Source organism: Arvicanthis niloticus, chromosome 1 (genome assembly GCF_011762505.2).
Source record: "Arvicanthis niloticus isolate mArvNil1 chromosome 1, mArvNil1.pat.X, whole genome shotgun sequence".
Taxonomy (NCBI): domain Eukaryota; kingdom Metazoa; phylum Chordata; class Mammalia; order Rodentia; family Muridae; genus Arvicanthis; species Arvicanthis niloticus.
The window spans coordinates 58,651,688-58,677,443 of record NC_047658.1 but is presented as its reverse complement, the minus strand read 5'-3'; the positions used below and the strand labels follow the sequence as shown (position 1 = coordinate 58,677,443).

Sequence of the window (25,756 nt, the reverse complement as noted above, 5' to 3'; positions counted from 1 at the left end):
CCGTTTCTACAGAGACTAAGCAGCTAAAGCAATACTCACACGGCAGCCATAGAAGCAAAGGGTCTTGATAGGGTGCCCTTAGAAGTAAGGCCTGCAGCAGCAGTAGAGAAGTCATAGCAGCAGCTACTGTCCACTGACCACCCCAAATCTTTTCAGATATGGTAACTCCAAAACAGCATCCCAGTGTACCCTACTCTAATTCCCGAGTCTTTAACGAAGGAACGTAGCATCATAGGAAGCATGACCTCTGCCTTGCCTTTATCCCATCTTGTTGGACGGCGTGGTCTTAGCCATTTTATAAACATAATCTGTACACAGAAAAACAGTCACCTTAGGAGCCTTATTACTCTACTTCACAATAGTTTCTTATTTTATTTTAGTCAAATTTGAGGCAAGAAGTCTTATACCATTTCACACTCCTCACACAGGATGTCTTTTTAATCATTCATTGCTAATCTCCATTACAGCCTTCACATTCCTTAATTTTCTTGAGGTTTCTTGGATTCTCCAAACATGTCCCCACCTGGAGATTTTTAGTGTTTGTTCTGTTTCTCTAGACTTTTGTCTTCCAGGATATTTTCAGATCTTGCTTTCTCATTTTCCATTTACTTCTATATATCTTCATCGTATCATAGAAGACTTCATTGAATAACCTATAAAACAATTAAAAGACAAAACCCTACATTTTACATTCAAGTATTTCTACTTTGAACATGAGAATCTTAATACCTAATATAACACATATTTATTGCTGTACATTGTATGCCATGTGAGCTACGTGGGAGTGAGGAATCCTGTTTTATTTATAACTTTGACTCAGCAATGTCAACAAAGCCAAGCTGTTAAAGAAATGAATTTCACTTTAAGAAAGAATATTATTGAAGCAAAACATGGGAGTGAAGAAGAAATGAAAGAAAGATAATGAAAAAAAATAAAAGCAAATGTAGAACAAAGGAAGGCAGAGGGGGAAAGGAAGGACTAATGACAAACGAGTCAAACTAAAGTTCCATATGCACAACATTTGTCTTATTTGGGGTGGCAGTGAATTATGATTTGATATATTGTTTATATTTTAAAATTAAAGAAAATTTATATAGTATTCATAAAGAAAACAGTGTAGAAACATAAATAATAAACTATTAAAAGAGTGCACAATTCAGTATTGTGGTTACAGAGAAAAATTTGGAAAGAAATGGGATTTATTTTTTATTATATTATTTCGTATCTAGAAAATGATCAAAGAAGACCTCCGATTTTCTTCTATGAACTGTGTGTGTGTGTATGTGTGTGTGTGTGCACGCACATGTGTATATACATGTGCATATGGATACTAGAATACAACCTTGGGTGTCACTCCTCAAAAGTTTTATTTTATTCTCAGGTAGATCCTTTCATGGGCCTGTAGCTTATTAGGTAGTCCAAAATGGAGACTGCGGGCATCAGAATCTGCCTGTCTCTGATGTTGGGATTACAGGTGCTCATCAGCAAGCCTATTTGATATTGGTGATGTTTGCTTGCTTGATTCATTTTTAAAATGTATTCTAGAGATGGAATTCAGGTCAGAATGCTTGCCTGGCAAGTTCATTATTGACTGGGACACTTGTGAATATTTTTAAATGGAAAAAAAAACATTAAGAAGAATAAGATCTAATAAGATGAGTGTGTGTTCCTATTTTTTCCCATCTACCTCCTAAGCAAAAAGCTAATCCACTGGACTAAATTGGTACAGACACAGTTTTAGCTATTAGGAAGGGACCTCCCTTTCCTCTCCCATCCCCTCTGGCTTTTCAGACTATCATTCAAAATCCATGAAATGCCTGAACTGACTGTATGGAAGTAGAATGTTACAGGCCCAATTTCACATGCACCTCTAGGTAAAAATAATAAAACTCTAAGCACTTACCTAACTTAGCTAAGTACAGAGAAATGTGCACTGCAAACAGAGTAAACTATCAGGAAGCAAACACAGTGTTTGCATTTTGGGAAATAAGGTAATGTCTGTGTGTGAGCCATGGGCTGTAGTCTTTAGGAACTCAGTTAAAAAAAGTAAACAAGACTATACTGGAGCCTTCCTAAGACAAACCTGCTACAGCATACCTGGACACGCTCACGGTCTAATATATGCTTTGTGGTGCTCTTCCTGTGATTCAGCTATACCAAGGAGTTTATGTCTACACAAGGACCATTTCCATTTTCTACTGCTCAGAGAATGCACTCTCTTAACTCTCTTTGTAGCTATAGGTGTGGATGCCTAACTACTCCATTTAAAACCTAAAGAAATTCCAACATATGTAGAAAAATTTTATAATAAGAAAAAGACAGACTGAGGCTTCAGATTGTATCTCTGTTCAACTTATGTCTTATTCTAAGGTTGCAGAGGTTCTCCTGTCATATCAGCACTAGGTAATGGCATGGTTATCAACACTTGGTAGAGTCATACATAAAAAATAAACTCAACACAGTATCAGTTCATCAGTGCTCTAGTGATCATGACTTTCATTTGTGAAGTCAATCCTTTCAGAAAGTCATCAACTCTTATTTGATTTGTTACTAGAAATTTGTAAGCATCTTAGGAATTTCCACATGGCCCATTTATAAACCGATATATATTATAAATCGATATATATATCACATAGATAATAGCACAATAGATAAAATAACAAAATGCCATTTCAACACATATCACATAGATAATAGCACAATAGATAAAATAACAAAACGCCATTTCAACACCAAAGTTGGAATACAAAGCGATGAGGACTATAGGCTAGTGTATCTAAAAGACTTATCCTAAGGATGACAACTTTATTTGGCTCTACTCTTATATGTATGACCATTCACATGTTACATAACTTCTCTGTCTCTGTTCCTTTTAAAATTATATGTATAGTGCAAGTTTGATATACGACTTCCAAAACTAATATAAACGGAATACCTGTCTTCCAACTTGGTACTACAAACTGGAGGTATGACTAGTGGAATGCTGAGAATGCAGCTTTTAGCTACCCTTCTGTTTCACAGCTGGTTGCATGGTCTCTTGTGGGCCACCCAACCTTCTGAGATTGAAGTTATTTCTTTTAAGAAGTAGGAAAAAAAAATGGTTCCACACTGTGGGTTTAAAATGACCTAGATCCTTTGTTTAAAGATAGGGCATCTACTTGTACTAATACCCTGAGAATACATCTCTGAAGCTCAGCAAGAGTTAAACCCAAAGCCGGGCTGTCAGTACCCCTTAAAGCTAACCTGCTCACTGTTTTAGAATTCTGATTTTTCAGGTAAGGCTGTGTATTCTGTTTACCTCTGAAATGCCTACCATATCCTGGAGAATAGACCCAACTCCTGAAAATCCAAGAGTCTCTTTATTTTGTATCTTCTGAATAGTCATGCTAATGAAATGATTTTTTTATTGTCTTCATTATTATGGGCTTGAGGAATGAATAAAAATTTAATCCCTTTCATTTAGAAAGTTAATAGTAGCAAAATTTATTGTTATTTATTTCTACTTGAAAACAGCAGATCCAAGGAAGTGAAAGCGTTTCCTTAGTATCCAATCTGATTTGAAGTAAAGTTCTCAGATCTCCTCTTTTCTAATAATTGCTTAAAAATTATAGAGAGAGCTACATCTTGTCTTTCTCAAAATATAATCTAAATATAAGGAGAAACTTGTCCATGCAACTTTCTCGAATGTAAACTGTGTGGTGAGTGTACAAAATTCAATAATGTAATAAAAAATAAATTCTGAGATTAAAATCAAGCCTAAGTTGTTATTAAATATTCAATGACATTCATGCCCTGTGGCACAAGGAAATCCTTTTCCTTGTAATATTACTTTATATTTCAATTTTCACAGAATTCATTACCTCTTGAGTCACAAATTTCCTTTGATTGACATACAGGGAAAAAAATGAAAGGAGAAAGTGAAAGCAAACTTCATAAAGACTGAAGTGGAAATTCTTTACATTGAATTTCATTGTCACCAGTTATAGTCTCCTGAAGGGAGTGAACTCAGTCAAAGTGTAAGCATCGATGTTTCAGCAGTGGGTTGGATAGGGAGATAGGGAGGATCTGGGAGTGATTCGGGAAGGAAACAACATGATTAAAATATAACATCTGAAATAAGTAAGTGAAATAAAAAAGGAGTGTGTACTGTTCTTAGAGAAGAATGGAGTTCAGGTCTCTGGAGACTCCCAAGGGCCTGTAACTCCAGACCTAGGACATCTGATACCCCTGGCACCTGCATACACATGCCTAGACTTACACTTAGAAATACATACACATTCATCACTAAATATAATAAAGAAATAAACCTTAAGTCATTGCAAGCATTTGAGTGAGTACACACACACACACACACACACACACACACACAGGTGCACAGAAACCACACAAACCCACAGAGCTTCATCCAACAGAGTCTAATAAATAAGAGAGTATACTTAGAGGTCTCAGATAAGCTTTTTCTATCACCATTAGTGTTGCACTCTTAGAAGAGAGATTGGGGTCAGATGTCTCTAAACCTCAATGTATGGTTGTTGTAGAACACGTTCTTGGCACAGAAGGTCACAGAAATTCTCTTTGTCTTGTGTGACATTTAACTTTTAATTCATATCAGAGAATCACTAGCTAACATCTTTAGAAAGCAAGAAGCCAGGGACTCATCTAAATATTTCACATTGATTATTTCATTTAATTCACTTAGGAATTCAATTATCAAGATTTTAAAGTTTTATCAGCAAGTGTTTAATCATGAATCACTTCTGAAGTCTCCCCCTAGGAGAAATTAAAACTCAAACAGGCAGCAAATCAAAAGGAAAGAGAGGGAGGGAGAGGAGAGAAGAAACTGATGTACAAATCTTGTTTTCTTTATCTTTTATTTTGGGGATTACAATTACGACATTTCTCCCTTTTCTTTCCTCCTTCAAAACTCCCATATATCACTCTATATTTTCCTTCAAATTCTTGATCTTGTTCTTTATTAATTGTTACTGCATGTGTATATGTATTTATATACACATAAAAATTTCTAAATACAACCTGCTGAGTCTGTATAATGTTCTTTGTTTTAAGCACTGACCACCTGGCACTGGACAACTGATTGACATGCTTTCCTCAGTTGACTATAGTTCTTTGTTCAACGTACCTAAAAGGATTTTTGAAAGATATTTTTTCTCCTATTCTAAATCCAAAGAAGAAGGAAGATGGAATAATATTGACAGTCATCATTAACTCTGATTCAAAGGCGGCCAAGATAAACTGAAAATGAAAGGTATGAAGTACCAGAGGAGATGATATGATTATGTGTAGCCTGAACACAAGGAAATCATATGCACTAGCCTTTACAATGGTAGATTTAAATTGTATCACACAATCCAGAGGTCCTCAATATCTAATATTTTGTACTTTTCCAATCTAATGTACCATATTATGATGGGTTTGATAGGTATGACTTCCATAGACTCATGTGTTTGAATGCTTGGTCTGTAGAGAGTAGCACTATTAAAAAGTGTGGCTGTGTTGGAGGAAGTGTGTCACTTTGGGTGCAGGCTTTGAGGTCTTCTATGTTATAGCTATGTTCAGTGGCACAGTCCCCTTCTGCTGCCTTGGGATCAAGCCAAGAACTCTTGGCTCCTCCAGCACCATGTCTCCTTGCACACTTCCCTGTTTATAAAATCCAAATTAAGACAGATGTTAGTATGAGGACTGGTGTATTGCTGTGATAGGGCTTTTGTTTGGAAGAATCTGGATTTGGGGACTTTGGATTAGGAAAGCAATGGAATGGACATTCTAACAGGAACATTGAACATAGTGCTGTTGAGAGTGATTTGAACTATGGGGCCCTGGCTCAGGAGGTTTTCTAGAAGAATTTTAGTATGTTGCCTAAGATCATCCTTGATATTTTGGGGGAGAATGTGGCTGTTTTTTGCCCTTGTCAAAAATGTGCCTGAGGCAAAATCGAAAAGTTTTAGATTAATTGCATTTTTACAAAGGAGATTTCAAAACAACCTAGTATGGCCTGTGGCCTGTGGTTATTAGTGGCCATGCTTATAAAGATCTATAATGAAGAGAAGAGGTCAAGAAAGGATAACTACAAAATGTAAAATTTAAGAAGAAAGGGGCACTAGGAAGAGTAGAGTTAAATCCTATGCTCAAGGAGATAAACAGATTATTTGGATGTTAAGTGGAATAAATGGAGACCTCAAGGGAAGACGCCATCCAGCTAAGCTTCTAACTTGTGAAAATGAGTTAAAGAAAAACATAGATCCATATTTGTTTGTACACATGTTTAATCCTAACATTTAAGAGACAGAGGCAGGCAAATCTCTGAGTTGAAGGCCAGCCTAGTCTACAGAGTAGGTTCCAAAATAGCCAAGCTTAGGCAGTGAAAGAAACCATCCAAAACAGAGAGCTGTTAACGATGTAACTGAACAAAAAGCCATGTTCCAGCCCCAGCAAGCACTAGAACTTGATGGCTTTGACCATGTGTTTTTGGCTTTAGAGTCAAGAATAAAAGAAGGAAATTTGTGATCTGTGTTTTGATTTTGGTTTTATAGGGGATTATAGTTAAGAGATTGCATGAATCTTAGAAGAGACATTGAATTCAGACTTTTAAACATTGTTGAGACTATGATAGACTATGGGGACTTTTGAAATTGAAGGAAATACATTAGAATCTTATGGCCACAGGCCTATGGGGACCAGGGACTGGACTATGATGGTTTGATTAGGTAGGGTCCCATACATTCATGTATTTAAATGTTTGGCCCATAGGCAGTTGCATGATTAAGAGGTGTGGCTTTGTTGTCCTGGGTGTGGTCTTGTTGGAAGAAGTGTGTCACTGTGCAGGTGGGCTTTGGGGTCTCCTATGCTCAAGATATTCCTAGTGATACAGTTGCCTTCCACTGCTTGGGTCAAATTGTAGAACTCTTGGATTTTCCAACACCATGTGTGCCTGTACACTGCCATGTTTCTCACCATGATGATTGTGATGGTTTGTATATGCTTGGCCCAGGAGTGGCACTATTAGGAGGTATGGCCTTGTTGGAGTAGGTGTGTCACTGTGGATGTGGGCTTTGAGACCCTCATCTTAGCTGCCTAGAAGTCAGTATTCTGCTAGCAGTCTTCATATGAAAATGTTGAACTCTCAGCTCCAACTGTACCATACCTGCCTGGAAGCTGCCATGCTCTTGCCTTGATGATAATGTAGTGAACGTCTGAACCTGTAAGTCAGCCGCAATTAAATGTTGTCCTTAAAAGAGCTGCCTTGGTTATGGTGTCTATTCACAGCAGTAAAACCCTAACTAAGACAGAAATTGGTACCAGGGACTGGGGTATTGCTGTGATAGGTCTGACCATGCTTTTGTTTGGAGGAATGTGGATTTGGGGACTTTGGGAAGCAGTGGGATGCTTTAAGTTGGGCTTAATGGACTATCCTAGTAAGGATATGGAAGACTTTGTTGCTGAGAGTGATTTGAATTGTGCAGACCTGGCCTAAGAGGTTTCAGAGGAGAACTTCAGTATATGGCCTAGAGACTGTTTTTGTAGTATTTTGATGAAGAATATGGCTGCTTTTTGTCCTCCTCTGAAGAGTCTGCCTGAGGCTAAGTGAAGAGTCTCAGATTAATTGTTTTGGCAAAGAAAGTCTCAGAAACGTCCATCATAGACTTTATTCTCTGGTTAAATCTCATGAAGGGCATTTTGAACAAGGATAACAAGCTTAGAAAGGAAAAATATAAAATATACCATTCGATTATTAAAAGGGTACCAGAAAGAGAAATGGAACTGAATCCTATGTTCTAGGAGATAACAGATTAAGGAATTTTGAGGCAATATCCTACTCAGCTAAGTTTAGATCCAGGCATGGTGGTACACACCTTTAATCCCAGGAACCAAAGCCAAACAGATCTCTGAGTTCAAGGCCAGCCTGGGACAAATCAGGTTCTAGGTGAAGAAACACTAAAATTCAGGCATGGTGGTATATCCCTTTAATCCCTGCATTATAGGAGATAGAGGCATGCAGATCTCTGAGTTTAAGGACAATCTTCAGAGCAAGTTCTAGGAAGGCCAAGCTTAGGCAGAGAGGGAGTCAGAAAACAGAAACTTGGTAATGAAAGAGTTAAAAATCTTTTAAACTTTTCATAGATGGAGTCAAGAATGCAGATCAGCTTGTTCTGCATTCTGGGTCCTAGGAAACTAGCTATTCACAAGACAAAATAGATGATAGATTGAATAGAGTTCAGAGGTGGGAGGTAAAGATAGCGTGATCAAGCGCTATGGGTACCAGGAACTAAAAACTGACCATAAGATAGATTGAATAGGGTTTGAGCTGAGAGTTCAAGTTAGCGTTTCTGTGCACCCTGGAAACCAGGAGAGTTTGAGTTGTGCACCCTGGCTACCAGGAGAGTTTGAGTTGGGAGTTCTCAGCGTGCCCATACATCCTGGATACCAGGAACTTGGCTGATTACGTATAGGCTCTTAGAGAATAGCCTGTTCCTTGTGCCCTGTCACAAACTGAATAATGGGCTGGGACTTTCCACAGGTGCTCTCCAATAGCCCTCCCTTACTCCCCCTGTGTTGTGGTCCCCCACCCCCCGAGTTGTAGTTTTGGGCTTTAAATTCTCTCTGTCTCCAAAGCCCTGGGGTCAGACCCCATTGCCCCTGCGTGGGCTACAGGTCTTGACCTCATTATACTGATTAAAATATGCCTCTTGCTGATTACATCAAGTTTGGTGTCTTGCAGTTATTGGGGTGGCTGCGAATTCCCGAGGCTTGGGTGAGGTCCTCCATTCGTGGGGGCCTTACAGTAATAGAATAAGGGGAGACATGTTCTAGACCAAGAAATCAGCAGAACATGGCAGTTTCAGCCATGTGGCTCTGGCTTTAGAGTAAAAAATAGAAGGACTACGGACAAGTGATCCTGGTTAGCTGGAGCTAAAAAATTAGGGGTGATTAAGAAGAGACCAGTATCACCTCTAGAGGTGAAATCTTCTAGGAAGTGTTTTCTGAGAGTACAAAGAAACTGCGTTCCAGAGATAGCCAGGGTTGTAACTCTTGCTCCAACTGTACTTGGTAATATGAAGAGTCACCCAGGTGGAAATGGTTTTGAAGGCATGAAAGGGTCATGAAAAGCAGCTGACACTGTGAGAGGCCATGGAAGGCCATTGAAGAAGATGCAGCCTCAGTTGCAGTTGATGGCCCAGTATTGAGGGTGTCATGCAAAAATGTTAAGGCTTGGCACTGTGAAGAGAGCCTATGAGAGTCTACTTACTGGTAAAGCCTAGTTGCAGCAGAAGACCCTAGCGTATTGGAGATGCCAGTACGATGGGATGACCACTTAGAACAGCTGTAGCAGTGGAGTGGATCAACCTGAGCTTAGTATGCTACAGATGGCAGAGCTGGAGAAATGACACCAACCCTTAGGAGGATCACAGGAGATCATGTGTGGATCCTAGACATTGAAACAAGAAACTATAACATTGAAACCATAGGCTGTCTGCTAAGGAAAATTGCTAACACAGAGTGAAACCATCCCAGGAAAAGAAGTTTGTTGTAGTCAAAAAAGATGAAAAAGGAGTTGGAGATCTGAAAACTGCTTTGACATCAGACATGGAGATGCAGAGTTTGGAGTTTGTCAGCTGGTTTCCTGTCTTGCTTTGAGGATTACAGTTAAGTAATTGGATGGATCTCAGAAGTGACTTTGAACTTTAAACTTTTAACATTGTTGAGACTGCTGTAGACTACGGGGACTTGGAAGTTGAACTAAATGTACTTTTTATTATGCTATGTATAGATATGGCCCCCATAGACTCATGTATTTGAACAAGTCTATGGGAGCCAGGGAGTGGAATATGATGGTTTTAATGTTTGGCCTAGGGAGTGGCACTATTAGGAGGTATGGCCTTGTTGGAGTAGGTGTGTCATTGTGGGTGTGGGCTTTAAGACCCATATCCTAGCTGTCTGGAAGTCAGTATTCTGCTAGCAGCTTTCAGATGGAGATGTTGAACTCTTAGCTCCAACTGCACCATGCCTGCCTGGAGGCTGCAATGGTCCTGCCTTGATGATAATGGACTGAACGTCTGAACCTGTAAGCTAGCCCCAATTAAAAGTTGTCTTTTATAAGAGTTGCATTGGTTATGGTGTCTGTTCACAAAAGTGACACCCTAAGACAATGATAATGGACTGAACCTCTGAAATTGTAATCCATCCTAATACATGTTTTTTCTTTATAAAAGTTGTAATGCTCATGTCTTCACAGCAAAAAACAAAACAAAGAAACAAAAAAAAAAAAACCCAAAAACCCAAACTAAGACACAACAGATCTGATTTTTATTTATATTTTTGATACTCGACTCACTGTATAGTCAGAGCAAAGTAATATCCAATTCAGTGTCCTCCTGCCTCAGCCTTTCTGAGTGCCAGAATGGCATTACAGGTGTGTGAAATTGGGGCTGGAAAACCTTTATAAACTACGATTAAAAACAAAACAAAACAAAAAAAGCAAATGAAGTATGACTGGGGAAATGTTTTATGCTTCGATTTATTCTGTCACTACAATTCAATTTTCTACAAGGTTAAAGTGAAAACAGTCTCAATAGTATTTTGCAAAATGCACTTTATTGTCATAGATTGAAGGCAAACCAAGAAGATTCTACTATGAATTTGGAAGTGTTATAATTTACAGTGCCTTTGTAGAATAAATATAACATTATAAACCACAATACTTTAGTTATTGATTTTATTAATATTGGCAAGCAGATTTACTGAAGCCTACAGGTTACATCTTCCTACCAGATAAAACACTTCCTAAGAAAGCCAGTGTGTGCTCATTGGCTTGAAGTGGTTTTTTTGTTTTGGGGGGTTTTTGGTTTTGTTTTGTTTTATTTAATACCATGACACTTCTCCCCAAGGACTAGAGAACACAATGACCTTTTTCAAGGTATTGAGAAGAGGAGAGAGGAGTCTAAATTTGTATTTAATAGGGTCTCCTATAAAAAATGACATCATGTCTTTGGTGTCTGCAGAGATTTCTCTTACTCTCATATATTTGCCTATCCTCTGCAGCACACACACACCTAGGGAGATTTTTCTGCAAAGAACGTACAATGGGTTTGAGTCCAGGCAGAATAAAGAATCCTAGCTTGTTTTGCTCTCTGGTTATTTTTGAATACCTTAGAGAGAAAAAGAGATCGGTATACATTTTCTGCAAAATAATTTTCAGGTGGCTCTAAAATTTTGTATAAATTGTGACACAGCAGTTTCATTTCTAGAAATTTATTCTGAGGAATTAATCAGGTCTATATAAAAAGTGTATCTTTGAGATATTTTAAATTCAAATTATTGATGAAAACAAGTCCTTCATTAGTGGTGTGATTGCATAAACTACACTGATTATACTGTGTGTAATTTCTATCCACCCTCAAAATTTATGATGTAAAAAATGTTCATGAACTAGAAAGATACTCATCATAAATAGACAGAGAGGAAAAAACCCTACCATCAGGTTGAATACCAATTTCTTTTAGATAGAGAACCAAATGCTGGTTAATTTGGAAAGTGAAGTCACTCATAATTTCTTCCTTCATTTTACTTTTCATAACATATGCAGAGGCTTATTACAGAGGCCTAGTCACTCTTTTATTGTACTAAAAGATCTTTTTAGTTCTGTGGCCACGTGCTTCCTATGAATATCTTCAGCAGATTATCAGGTTACCAACAAAGAAGCAATAGAATACATAATTATCCTATTAAACCTAAATGCTACATATTCATAGTTGTGGTCTTAGATATCATTTCCATATTTAATCTGAGTTGGGATAATAACTACTGTGATCATGAAGAAAGAGGGAAACTAAACTAAACATGAAGAAAGAGGGAAACTAAAATAAACAGCAAAGCTTCTTACATGCCTGAAGTACTTCTCTACATGCAAAGCCCTCATAGCCATGCCTGCAGTAGAGCATGTGCTGCAAGCCTCCGTATTCCCACTGCTGATGTTGTTGAGGACTCTTTACAGTAGGCGATGACTATGGAATGGTTATCAACGCTTCAATACTGAACCGGAAGAACCAGTGTGTTAGAGTAGGTGTAGAAAATTCATGCTAGGATTTACTAATGTCACAGCTTCAATACATAGGATTTCTTCAAATATGTGACTCATGATAAAGCAACCATTATCTGGCATCTTGATAATTTAAAAAAAAAATCTGTAAATTCCATCACTAAAATAACAAGCTTTTTTCTGGTTCCCTCTATGAATTACAAATTGAATATCTTTTTTGTTATCATGATGACTTTTATAGGATATTTATACACATGAGTTCTCACCCCAGCCTTATTAATTGCTAATTGAGGGAATTTAATATTTACTGGATATCAATATATGCAGTTAGTATCATCATTTTTGTATTATAGATACAATAATTGAAATCTGGACATTTTTTTGGCATGCTGAAAAGTTAAAATTAACAAATCACTTAAAATCTAGTGTGGCAAAGACAAGAAGATTACATGCCATTTTTCTTTGGCACATTCTCGGCTTCTCATAAAACTAGGAATCTTCTTTAGTTTGTTCAGCTCAGTGTGAGCCAGAATTCAATGTGACCCTTATAAAATCAGCCTTAATCTTACATACTTCTCTCTTCATACTTTCATACCACATGTGTTTTGTTACCCTTTCCTTCCTTTTCTGGAGGTTATATTCTCATTTCAGGGAACATTCTTGTTTACTAAACAGTATTGTCAGCTATTGTCACTTAAATGCCCACAGTTAACCATAAGAAGCTACAGTCCACATTGTCTCTCCTTTGATTCCAGATTCTAATTCTCTCCTTTGCTAATATGCTTGTTGCAAATCCTTGTCAGTAAACAGTGCTAACCAGATCCTAAGAGGAGGAGACTTTTCTTCCTGGATCCACTGTTGTTCATTCTTCCATAGGCCAATGCTAATGAATTCCTTTCTGGCAGACAGCTCTTTTGTCAGAAGACTTTGGTAGTGGTGGACACCACTCAGTGGGCTTCAGTAACATTCATGTAGATGATTTCCAAAGAGTGGTTCTTGCATATCTACCCTTGCATAGGATTATTCATGTTGAGCCATCCCATCCCCCCTCCTCCTGCTTCCATGAGGATGTGCCCCCACCCACCTACCCACTCCCACCTCCCACACTCAAATTCCCCTACAATCAGCATCCAGCCTTCATGGGACCAAGGATCTCCTTTCCCACCTTTGCCTGACAAGGCCATTCTCCCCTACATATACAACTGGAGCCATGGGTCCCTTCGTATGTGCTCTCAGGCTGGTGGTTTAGACCCTGGGAGCTCTGGTTGGTTGGTATTGTTGCTCTCCTCATGGGGCCACAAACCCTTTCAGCTCCTTCAGCTTGTTCTCTCTAACTCCTGCATTGGGAACCCCTTGATCAGTTCAATGGTTAGCTGTGAGCATTCGCCTCTGAATATGTCAGACTCTGAGAGACCCCTAAGGAGACAGCTATATCAGGCTCCTGTCAGCATGTACTTCCTGACATCCACATCAGTGTCTACCTTTGATGACTGCACAAGAGATGGATACCCAGGGGGAATGATCTCCAGATGGCCCCTCCTTCAGTTTCTGCCTCATAATTTATCTCCATATTTGCTCCTTTGAGTATTTTGTTACTCCTTCTAAGAAGGACCAAAGCACCCACACTTGCTCTTCCTTCTTTATGAGCTTCATGCGGTCTGTGAATTAAATCTTGAGTATTGCTAGCTTCTGGACTAATATCCACTTATCAGTGAGTGAATACCATGTGTATTCTTTTGTGATTGAGTTAGCTCACTGAGGATGATATTTTCTAGTTCCATCCATTTACCTAAGAATTTCTTGAATTCATTGTTTTTAATAGCTGAGTAATACTCCAGTGTGTAAATGTACCACGTTTTTTGTATCCATTACACTGTTGAAGGACATCTGGGTTCTTTCCAGCTTCTGGATATTATAAATAAGGCTGCTATGAACATAGTGGAGCATATGTTCTTGTTATATGTTGGAACATCTTCTGGGCATATGCCTAGGAGTGGTATAGGTGGGTCCTCAGGTAATGCTATGTCCAGTTTTCTGAGGAACCGCCAGACTGATTTCCAGAGTGGTTTCACCATCTCGCAATCCAACCAAAAGTGAAGGAGTGTTCCTCTTTCTTCACATCCTCGACAGCATCTGCTATCACCTGAGTTTTTGATCTTAGCCATTCTGATGGGTTTGAGGTGGAGTCTCAGCGTTGTTTTGATTTGCATTTCTCTGATGACTAAGAATGCTGAACATTTCTTTAGATGCTCTTCAGCCATTCGAGTTTCCATAGTTGAGAATTCTTTGTTTAGCTCTGTACCCCATTTTTAATAGGGTTATTTGGTTGTCTGGTACCTAATTTCTTGAGTTCTTTGTATATATTGGATATTAGACCTCTTTTGGATGTGAGATTGGTAAAGATGTTTTCCCAATCTGTTGGTTGCTGTTTTGTCCTGTTGACAGTGTCCTTTGCCTTACAGAAGCTTTGCAATTTTATGATGTCCCATTTGTCAATTCTTGATCTTAGAGCATAAGCCATTGGTGTTCTGTTCAGAAACTTTTCCCCTGTGTCCAAGTACTCAAGGTTCTTCTCCACCTTCTATTATTTTCAATGTATCTGGTTTCATGTGAAGGTCCTTTATCCACTTGGATTTGAGCTTTGTACAAAGAGATAAGAATGAATCGATTTGTATTCTTCTACATGTTGTCCTCCAGTTGAACCAGCACCATTTGTTGAAAATGCTGTTCTTTTTCCACTGGACAGTTTCAGCTGCTTTGTCAAAAATCAAGTGACCATAGGTGTGTGGGTTCATTTCTGGGTCTTCAGTTCTATTCCATTGATCATTCTGCCTGTCGCTGTACCAATACCATGCAGTTTTTATCACTACTGCTCTGTAGTACAGTTTGAGGTCAGTGATGGTGATTTCCCCAGAAGTTCTTTTATTGTTGAGAATAGTTTTTGCTATCCTGGGTATTTTGTTATTCCAAATAAATTTGAGAATTTCTCTTTCTAACGCTGTGAAGAATTGAGTTGGGATTTTAATGGGGATTGCATTGAATCCGTAGATTGTTTTTGGCAAGATGGCCAATTTTACTATATTAATCCTGCCAATCTATGAGCATGGGAGATCTTTCCATCTTCTGAGATCTTCGATTTCTTTCTTAAGAGACTTGAAGTCCTTGTCTTACAGATCTTTCACTTGCTTGGTTAGATTCACACCATGGTATTTTATATTATTTGTGACTATTGTGAAGGGTGTCATTTCCCTAATTTCTTTCTCAGTCTGTTTATCTTTCAAGTAGAGGAAGGCTACTGATTTGTTCGAGTTGATTTTATAACCAGCCACTTTGCTGAAGTTGTTTATCAGGTTTAAGAGTTCTCTGGTGGAAATTTTGGGGTCATGTAAGTATACTATCCTATCATCTGCATATAGTGATAATTTGACTTCTTCCTTTCCTATTTGTATCCCTTTGACTTCTTTTTGTTGTCTAATTTCTTCTTTACCAGAGTCAATATTAGCTTTAGGCAGCAGTGAGAAGTGGGCAGGCTCATCTGAGTTTTCTCCCTTTTTGAGCTGTTCTCTCAGTCTCAGAAGTACTGGATATCCCTTACATTCCTTCACTAATCTTTCATAAATATCCTCCAGTTACTAGTCAGCAAATCTTCATATTAAATATTCATTTTTCAACTTCTTGTATGTCTTTTTCTTTACTGAAATTCCATATCTTCACACACAAAATAAGTAAATTTGAAAACTGTCTTTTGAATTACCACCAAATATCTATGGTTATGTTACATAGAGAAATGTTAAAATGTGGGCCCTGGGCTTTCAGTAGACCTCCTACATCTGGCCACCAGAGCATGAATTACAGGCATCACCATGACCCTGGCCCCTCTCACACTTCAGTGAGCCCATGTTACTCCATACCTTTATAAAATGTTTATTCCTATCCTATTTTTATTCTCATCAAAAACTTCATCTCAGACAAAGTGTGGGACTGAATCTGAAGGAGAGGTTGTATGGAGATCATTCCACCTGGGTATTCATTCCATGTGCAGTCACCAAAAATAGACGCTGATATGGATGTCAGGAAGGGAAAGCTGACAGCAGCCTGATAAGGCTGTCTCCTTAGAGGTCCCCCAGAGTCTGACATACCCAGAGGCAGATACTAGCAGCTAACCATTAATCTGATCAAAGGTTCCCAATGGAGAAGTTAGAGAGTAAACTGAAGGAGCCTAAACGGTTGGTGGCCCCATGAGGAGAGCAACAATACCAACCAGTCAGAGCACCCCAGGGTCTAAACCACCAGCCTAGGAGCACATATGGACACATATGACTCCAAGAGACACATGACTCCAAGAGACACATGACTCCAGCTGTATATGTAAGGGAGGATGGCCTTGTTGGGCATAGGTGGGAGACTAGGTCATTGGTACCTTGAAGGCTGAGCACTGAGTGGGGGGGGGGACCTGAGGGTGGGGAGGGGGATTGGGGGATAGGTGGGTAAACACCCTCATAGAAGCAGGAGGAGGGGGATGGGATAAAGGATTCCTGGGAGGTGGGGGGAATGCAGTAAGGGGATAAAATTTGAAATGTAAATATTATATCCAATAAAAGAGGGGAAAAAAAAAGAAAAGCGGTTAGAACCAACATCCTTAATAAAATGTCAGCCCTCTTAAAAAAAAAAAAAAAAACTATCTTGATACTAAAATTTGTTTTGAGAATTGTATATTGCAGAATGATCAGCCTTGGTGTATCTACTCAACAAGCAAGCTGGGCAGACCTGCTCAAACCTCTGAGGTCCGGGAATTCCATCTGGAGGCAGTGAAGACACAGCATCAGAGGCTTGTCAATTTGCCCCCCCCACTCCTCTTCTAATATCTCAACGCCCATAATCAGCTTGAAGAAGCTAATGAAGAGTCAGCGCCCCTATTCCCTGGGCTTGGGGACTAAGGTGGTAAATGTTGGGCTGTCTTTCTGGGGAAAAGTAGTGGTTTTGTGGGAATAGAGAGGATTAGCTAGGATTTATTGCATAGCCATAACCTATTAGAAGAAATCTGTACAATTATTATCAAGATGAAGATATAAATTCTTAAATGGCACCAATTTACTTTTATTACAAATTTTAAGGTTTTCATTGGTACGAGCTTCTTATTGATATAAAAGTGAGATGAATATTGTTACTCTCATAGGCATTGTACCAGTATAACACATTTAGGAATACAAGGCTTAGACCCAGTCCTTCTTTAACTTTTTTTAACTGATTTGAGATGGACAGCCTGTGAGTTAAGGGACTATAGCAAATTCATGGCTTGGAGTTTATTGTTAGGCTGTTTCCTATGTTTTACTTAGAAATAGCTGAGTGGAGTCAACAGACAACAGTCCAGATTACCTTACATGGATAGTTGGTTTTCAAAACATCAGAAATCCTTAGAATTGACATGACAAACATTTCTGTATTAATGTTCATTTTGATTAGAGACCTGTCTGCTCCTGACAGCTTCCTATATTGAATTCTAAGAAGAAATTGAGCATCTTTGGAGTTACTCCAGTTGTGGTGAGACAGCCACTAGACAAGAATTGCCTCTTCCCATCTACAGACAAATTACTGTCCAGAAAAGGACACACTTGCAGAATAGTCGACTGATTATATCTGCCTAGACAGAGTAATCAGCCCTTAATAATTCTGCAGCACTAAGGTCTGTCAGATGATGCTGGGCCAGAAGGCAGAAGAACAGATGCTCCAATGTTTTGAAGTAGAGAGAGTGTCCAGGTGTTCAGAGGTCTCTATAAATTGGCTAAGTTTTAGAAGCTATGCTTTGTGCTTCCCACAATTATAGTTAACTCAGTCATTCTGGATTTCTGACGGGGTTGAAAACTTATAGCCTCATAGCCAATCCAGGCTATTTACCTTGAGAGAAAAGATTTGAGTGGATGGTTGTCAGCTGACATTCATCCTAAAGCAAGGTTCAGAACTAAATATTTTATAGTTAGGATTGATGACAGAGGTGCTGGTTAGTCAACAAAATGATAGACTGGATATTAGGACTATCTTGTACCTCACGGGTACAAATCGGCATAATTATGCTCTAATTGTATTTTGAGAGAAAAGTTTCATTTTAACAGGAAGGGTGATATTTAGGAGGAGCTAAGGTGGGAGGAGTACTGAGAGGAAGAAAAGGAGTAAAAAGAGGTGAAGAAGGAGAGGAGAAGCTAGGTGATGAAAGAGAGAAAGAGGGGGGAGATAGGGAGGCAGATGTTCATGTATCTCTACCAGTCAAAGATAGTTGATATATCTAGGTTGGGTAGTGGGTTACACCTCTAATTGAGCAATACCAAACTTATAGAGCCTATGATTAATATTTTTTTAAAAAATGTATAAATGCAAAAAGGAAAAGGGGGCATGGGATAGGGGTTTTCTAAGGGGGTGGGGGGGATGGGGAAAGGGTATGGCATCTGAAGTGTAAATAAAATATCTAATAGAAATGGGAAAAAAACCTCCATCTCTCTTTAAAATAGATTATACTTCTTCAACTTTTAAGAAAATCCATTTTCCTAATTGACAAAAATATACTTGAAACATATTTGCACTAATATTTAAATACAAATTGATATGCAATGTGAAATAATTTATGCCTATTATACTGTTCTCTATAATCTTATTAAGTAATTCAATCACAAAATCTTTGTTTGTTTTTATTAGGTGGGCCACTGTCAACTTTTCAACTGACCTGTGAAGATCTTGTCTGCTGGACCCGGGATATGAGGACCTGAAAGAATAAAATTGGGTGGAGTACAGTCTAATGCTGTAGACAATGTTATTTCAATTTCAATGAGCTTTTATACATGACTGGAACAAGCAAAGCAATGATCTAAGGAAGGTTAAGTTCAGAAAAACATGATCAAAAAACATGTAAATAAATACCATTAAGCACACTGAATATTAACAGAGCAGCTCCTTCCCAAGATTTTCTCAGGACAAAACAATTTAAACACAGTTTACTGGCATGTAATATAGATTATACCTGGAAGAGCCTGAAAGCAAGGTAGAAGGTCAAATCCACATATCCAGATTCAGGGTACATAGGCCAGATTGGGTTCTATAGCCATGTTCTGACATTCAACACGAATAAAGATGTCTTATAAATTGAATGTAAATGTTTGTCACAGGAGGCACGAAATGACATCCAGAAACAATGCAGTGAACAAAATGCACTCGAGGTAAAGGTCCCCTGTGTTTTTCTTTCTGGAGACTTTCTAAAAGTCTCTCAAGGTCTTGTTTGCCAATAGGACATTTTTTTTGACCATGTTCCAATGGGCCAATTTTTTTTTTTTTTTTACCATTTTATTATTTATTTTTGTAAAACCATCTTTGATTTTTATTAGCATAAAGCAGTTATCCTTGTATCAATTACATTTTTTGATGTTTCTATACTACTAAAATATTTGACGATAAAACTCTCAAAAGAAAAGTGAAAAGTCTTCATGTAACTGGGAATTGTAACCGTTAATGAACATTATGGTCAGGAATGTGCACCCTGTGGACCATGAATACAATTAACAGGGTTCAGATTCAATGCACTCTCAGTAGCCAGGAGCATTTGGTTGACAGATAGTAGAAAATCAACTCAATTTTTACTGAACAGAACACAAAGAAACAAAGTAAGAATTTGTTGCTTCTTGTAACAAGATATTAAAGGTTGAATCACGATTCCTGTATAGTTGAACCAGGGGAGCTAGATAGGCTTTTCCATCCTTTTCACTGCCCTGTCTCTCTGCTTGACTCTCACCCCACTGTGTATAGGTCAAGAGTTCCCTGAACCGTGGCTGGAGTGAGAAAATAACAGTAGCTTTATTAAAGCTCTAAGGGTGGGGAAACTCAGAGGACTGCATAGTACAGCCTCTGTCACATATACATTTCTCTACCTCACATTAGTTAAGGAAAGAATATTAAAAATAACCAGAAAGGCAGATAAACTGCCTACAAGTCTCTCCAGAATCATGTTAATAAGGACATCTGTTTTTCTATAAGCTAATTTAATTTTAAATTTTGAAATCCTCCAGTAAATAGAGTAATATGGATAATTAAATGACACTGTATTTAGAAATGATATACTGTAGGGTCTAGAAATAAATGACACTATTACCATCCACTGTAATGATAAAAGATACTATAAAAATGTAGGTTCCATGTAGTAGAAACAGAAACAGTCATTTTCATTAACTCCATCTTTTGTCTCTCTCATTAACCACTCTCTCTTTCTCTAAGAAAATCCCAAACTTAAAGTACAGAAAACCATGACATTTTATTCTTCATGTTCCCATGACAACAGCTATCACAGGAAAAAAAAGAAACTAACATATATTAAGCACTATGTATTTTGTTACAAACCTTGACAGGTGGCCTATTTAATACAAATACAGAGACATTCTCAGAGCAGTGACTTGATAGCTATTTGATTATAAACTTCTATGAATACAAATTGATTGATGTTACACATCCAACATAAGAGAACTTCTTAAAACTCCAATTCAAAGCAACTGAAAACACAAGAATGTATTACAAGTATCAGCATATACTTTGGTATTTGATATATATATATATATATATATATATATATATATATATATAATTATTTCCACAACATTGATTTATGTTCTAATAAAAAACATAACCCTGGCCTTTTGGAATATTAGATTCTTGCATTCTTATGTCTAAAGTCAGCTAGAATAGTGTGTTAGGCATATCCTGCCTGTGCTTGTAGATTAACACTCTGACAATTAATTCAATTGCAGAAAAATAAGTGGGTTGTTGAACTGGAGCTTTTCAGTCTTAACTGTGCTTTGAAAGTGAGCGCCACCATGCTTTACAGAGATACTTTCCTCCTATATTTGAGACTCTTGCTTTAGTTCACCTGCATTTTCCAGCCTTTCATTTGGAGTTTCTCATACTCCTTTCCTTCTAGCATTGGAAGATGTAATATTGCTTTGGAAAATGCAGAGAGGTAAAGATATCAGGGACAGGGGCAGCTCAGAAACAGCAGAATTTAAAGCTATGCACACTGATAGTTCCCAGCATATAAAAGCAAGTTGTGTTATTCAGCAGTGCATGCTGCAGAGACAGATAACAACAGTGATACAAACACATTCAGGAGACACCTTTCTGTGGAATCACATCAGGACACATTCCCCTAGTTGAACTACATTAATGCATCAGGGAAAACAATTTCATATTTATTTTTCTCTGGCTTCAGTTTGTTTTTTAAGGACTTTGTGATTTATTTGCACACCATTTATCCTACCTTTACTGGATTTTAATACAGTCACAAAGTTGTGTGACTATAATTACAATAATATATTTTTTTTTTGTTTTTCTCCAAAGAAAACCAATTCTTTCAGCTATCATTGGAACTGATCACTAAGCAGTACTAGTGAGTTAGTTCTAAGGGCATATCCTTTAGTTTACTGATGGCTAACTCATCAGAATAATAACACAGTAATAATTTTTGTTGATTACTTGCTGTGTGTTAGGCACTGTGCTAAGTGTTTTCAGATAGTGTACAGCAGCATCTTTCGTGGTTCTGAAGAGAAGTGCTTGGCAGCAGCTTGCAATTGGTATCCCCGCATCCTGCAGAAATCTAAGAAGAAAGTTTACCATAATGTTTAACAACATTTCTCTTGGCATCAAGATTCCTGGGAGTGAGTTCTAGTTCTGCTCACTAGTAGCTGTATGAATTCTAGAAAGTTGATCACTGTCTTCAGAGATGGGTGAGCTCATATTACTACATCATGGTTTGGATCCTTAAGGGTGGGTATGATTTTAAGACAAATCTATACCCCCAAAAGAGAGTAATCCAAAGAGCAGGAAAAGGTAGACAAATTTTTTGTAGGGCATCTAAATCTTAGTGCTCAAGGAAGAGAACAATAGGAACACATCTCATTCCCCCACCTTGATCATAATTATAGCTAATGTTACAACTAAAAACAAATTATGTTTCCATAATATCTTAACCTTATTAGATAGTCACCTTTTTTTCTTAGCATAAAGTGAATTGCTCATGTGCTTGCCTCTTTGAGCGTAACATTATCAGGTCTGGGACCCTAACTTAGTCATTTATCTCTCCATAAACAGTTTCTAGGGGCAGTGGTAACAAAGAGATTAATTTAGATTTGTGGAGAGGGCCAATGAATTACCATGGTTGGCAGGTAAAAGTGCCTCCTGCCAAGCCCAATGATCTGAGTTTGGTCTCTAGGGCCCACAGCATGATGGAAGGAGAGAACTGATTTCTGAAGGTTTTGTTGTCATCTTCACTGTTGCTTGCCTCCCCATATACTTTCTAGAATGAGCACATGTGATGTATATACACAAACAAAATAAAGAAGTAAATGTAACTTCTGTTTTAAAAGTATAGATCAAGCTACATATCAATGAATATACATGAGCTGGAATGATGACTGAGTGGTTAAGAACTCTAGCTGCCCTTCCAGAGGAATCATGCTCAAGTCTTTGAATCCATATTTTAGCTCACACATCTAGCTATAACTCCAGTTCCAGTGGATTCAACGCCTGGTTCTGGTTTCCAGTAGTACTGCATGAAAATGATTCACAAATGTACAAGTAGAAAAAAAAATAACACTCACACATAAATTAATAAAATATAAAGAAATATTAAAGCTGTGTAGAAAATATATAGTAAGAGCTGGATGGGCTGGCCCACACTTGTAACTTCAGCTATTCCAAAGGCTAAGGCAGGGATAACATGAGTTTGCGGCCACCCTGGCAATAGAGTGAGAGAGAGCCTGTATCAGCAAAACAAATAGAGTAAGCAAGAAAAGCCATGCATTATGAACTTCATAGTTACTAACCAGTCCTCTGATGTTTTAAGAGGCACAAGCACACAGAGCTCAAACAAATGAAATTATTTAAGAATCCTGGGACCCACTGGTGCTGAGACAAAGGAGGCAGGAGGGAAGGTTTCCTCAGTTTCCCATTGTGTGTAGCTTCACTTTGGAGGAAGATGTCTGAGGTTTATTCAAGCCAAGAAGAGCATCTCTTCAGATCATTTTTATTAGATTATTATTGTTGACATTGAGTTTTTAGAGTCCCTATTTACTTTTATGTTAATTTTTATCAGTGAATAGTTTGAGCGTATCTTTTGCATTCTGTAGTTCATCTCTTCATGTTGCCGATTGTATCTTTTGGTGGAAGCTTGAGTTTGATTGAATCATATTTATTGCTGATCTGTTCTCTACCTCCTGCGAATCTTAGTAACTTGTTACTATAGCTAATAGCTTTGCTCACGAGCATTGAGTCCATCTTGACTTGTAAATGATTCAATTTAGGCATCTTCTACAAAGGATCTACCCCCTAGGTTCACCTCTGTCTTAACAAATTTATGTTGCCTTCCTCATAAGACAATTCATGTATTTGAATGAATGTAGTTTATTTGGAAGGATAACCAGAGAACATCACCAGAGGAATAAGAAAATAATTTGGGATGAATCAAATGGAAAACTACCTCTATAAAAACCAGATACTTAGCACCACTAGAAACATTACACAGACCATGTCTTGGAATTATCCCTTGCAAGTAAAAAGAAATTTGGGGACCATTTATAGTTCATTCTTATTTTCATGGGTGAGAGGTGGTTCAAGAAAGATGAATTCCTAGATGTTTCAAGTCTACCTGCCTCATGGGTCACTGCATCAGGGATAAGGGTACATGCTAAGGGAAAAAGAGACACAACAATATCATGTGGGTGTAGAGCTTACAGAAACAATGAATGTCAATGGAATATGAAAAAATATATGTTGTAAAAGTTGAAGTCATTGTGAGTATACTATGAATATCAAAGAAAATAGTTCTATTAAAAATGTTACCCACCTGCAATATTTCAACAGTATGATCTGTTGTTTGTTTTTACATTCACTGTTCTGTTCTGCCACCTTCTTGGTCAGAATGTATGAAGATATGTTTCCATAATTAATAAAAAATTCATAAGCACTGAGTATTTCCTTGACCTAAATACTGAATAAACAGTTGGTGCGGATGGAATACACTCATCCCAAGGCCTTACCTTTCTCAAATCAAATGTAGAAATGCATTTTGAGAAGCATGGTTGTATAGTCAAAAAAAATCCACAGTACTAAGAAAGAAGGCAATATCAGAAATAGGGAAACAGCATTTTTAATGTTTTATTTTTCACTTGTGAAAAATATATATATATAATATATCTTACATGGACAGAGCAGTCCCGCAGCTTGAGTCAGAGGAAGCTGAAAGAAAGGCACATACAGGGAGCACATCTTTCCATACAGTTTTCAGTTAAACCAGCATTCAGGGCACAGCAAGTGACAACAAAAGCCCAGGCTGCCTGTGCACACGACTCTGAAGAGAAACATCACAGACAACCCTTAGGTCTGCCATGAATGGAGAAAATAGCGTTTCTATTTAATCGACCTATCAGACCACCCGAGAACAAATTGATACCTGAACAAAGACACATCAGGGCAAGACAAATCCCCACACTTAGCTTGACCTCTGTCTTGCTCTGTTATTGCCCTTCTCAAGAAGACCAGAGCCTTTGTTGATTTAAAGGAATGAATATCAGGGCTGCCTGTGTCCCTGAGTGACTTTGCTCAGTGATAAAACAGCATATTGCAACAGACTAATATTTTAAAAGCTTGTAAACACTGTGCTGACGGTGCGGGAAAACACATAAAGAACATTTGCTGTTCCTCTTTGACGGGAAGCATACAGTCATATATCTTTGGCTTGTCACATGTGCTTCCCTATCCTGATGCTTACCCAAAATGGTAATAAGGAAAAACTGAGGCACAATTCATGAGGACCACAGTTTTTGTTTTTGTTTTTTTTTTTTTCTGTCATTTTCCAGGAGAGGAGCCTTCTAGGATTTGGCACAGCCAGAACAGCTGACAACCTTGGTTGATGTGAGATGGGGCTTCACAATGTCCGGTTCTATAGATTCTATGAGGTCACACTCATTTGCAAGTATGTGCTTGACCAGGCATCTTGAGGCTTCATCAATGTTTATGTTTTCCTAAGGGGGGGAAAACAGTTTTCTTTTAATGCAACATTCTAAAATAACAGTCTTACATACGACAAAATCCAGTATTTAAAAAATGTTTGTATACGTGTGTGTGTGTGTGTGTTGCTTGTTTCTCCATGTTAATGTTATGCATAGATATGTGGACATCAGAGGATAATCCCAAGTGATGTGTCTCTGGTACCTTTACCTTTCCCTGAGGACACAGTATCTCACTGGCTGGCAACTTCCCAAATCAGCTAGGCTGGTTGGCCAGTGGCGGTCAACTATCTGCCTTCTCAACTTTGAAATTAAAAGTGCCTTTGGAGCACCTTGTCTAGAATTTGCTGCCTGTGTTCTGGGGATCAAACACCAATCACTATGCTTATAAAACAAATACCTTACCACTGAGCTATCTCTCCAGCCAAGGCAGTGGTTTTGGTGATTAATGGAAAAGTCCTTTCTATACATCATCCATTTTCCTCTCACACTCATAGCCATCTATCTATCTACCTATCATCTATCTATCTACCTATCTATCATTATCTATCTATCTATCTATCTATCTATCTATCTATCTATCTATCTATCATCTATCTACCTATCTATCATCTAGCTAGCTAGCTATCATCTATCTATCTATCCATTTATCTATGTATCTATCTATCTA

At 38.0% G+C, this 25,756-nt stretch overlaps 1 protein-coding gene across 2 annotated transcripts in view; it reads right to left on the bottom strand.

The window, feature by feature from the left end:
* Positions 1–352: 352 nt before the first annotated feature.
* The window catches only part of Rab38 (RAB38, member RAS oncogene family), a 90,842-nt gene continuing 65,438 nt past the window's right edge, over positions 353–25,756 (bottom strand). Inside the window, exons 3-4 of one of the 2 annotated variants that reach the window (XM_076937550.1) lie at positions 18,771–18,809; positions 353–653 (exon numbers count right to left, since the gene is read on the bottom strand). In XM_076937550.1, coding sequence (XP_076793665.1) covers positions 642–653; positions 18,771–18,809 — 51 coding nt within the window. In that variant the 3' untranslated portion in view covers positions 353–641. Of the gene's footprint in view, positions 654–18,770; positions 18,810–24,211; positions 25,102–25,756 lie in introns of those variants that run through there. The other variant, XM_034489998.2, reaches the window with a different exon arrangement.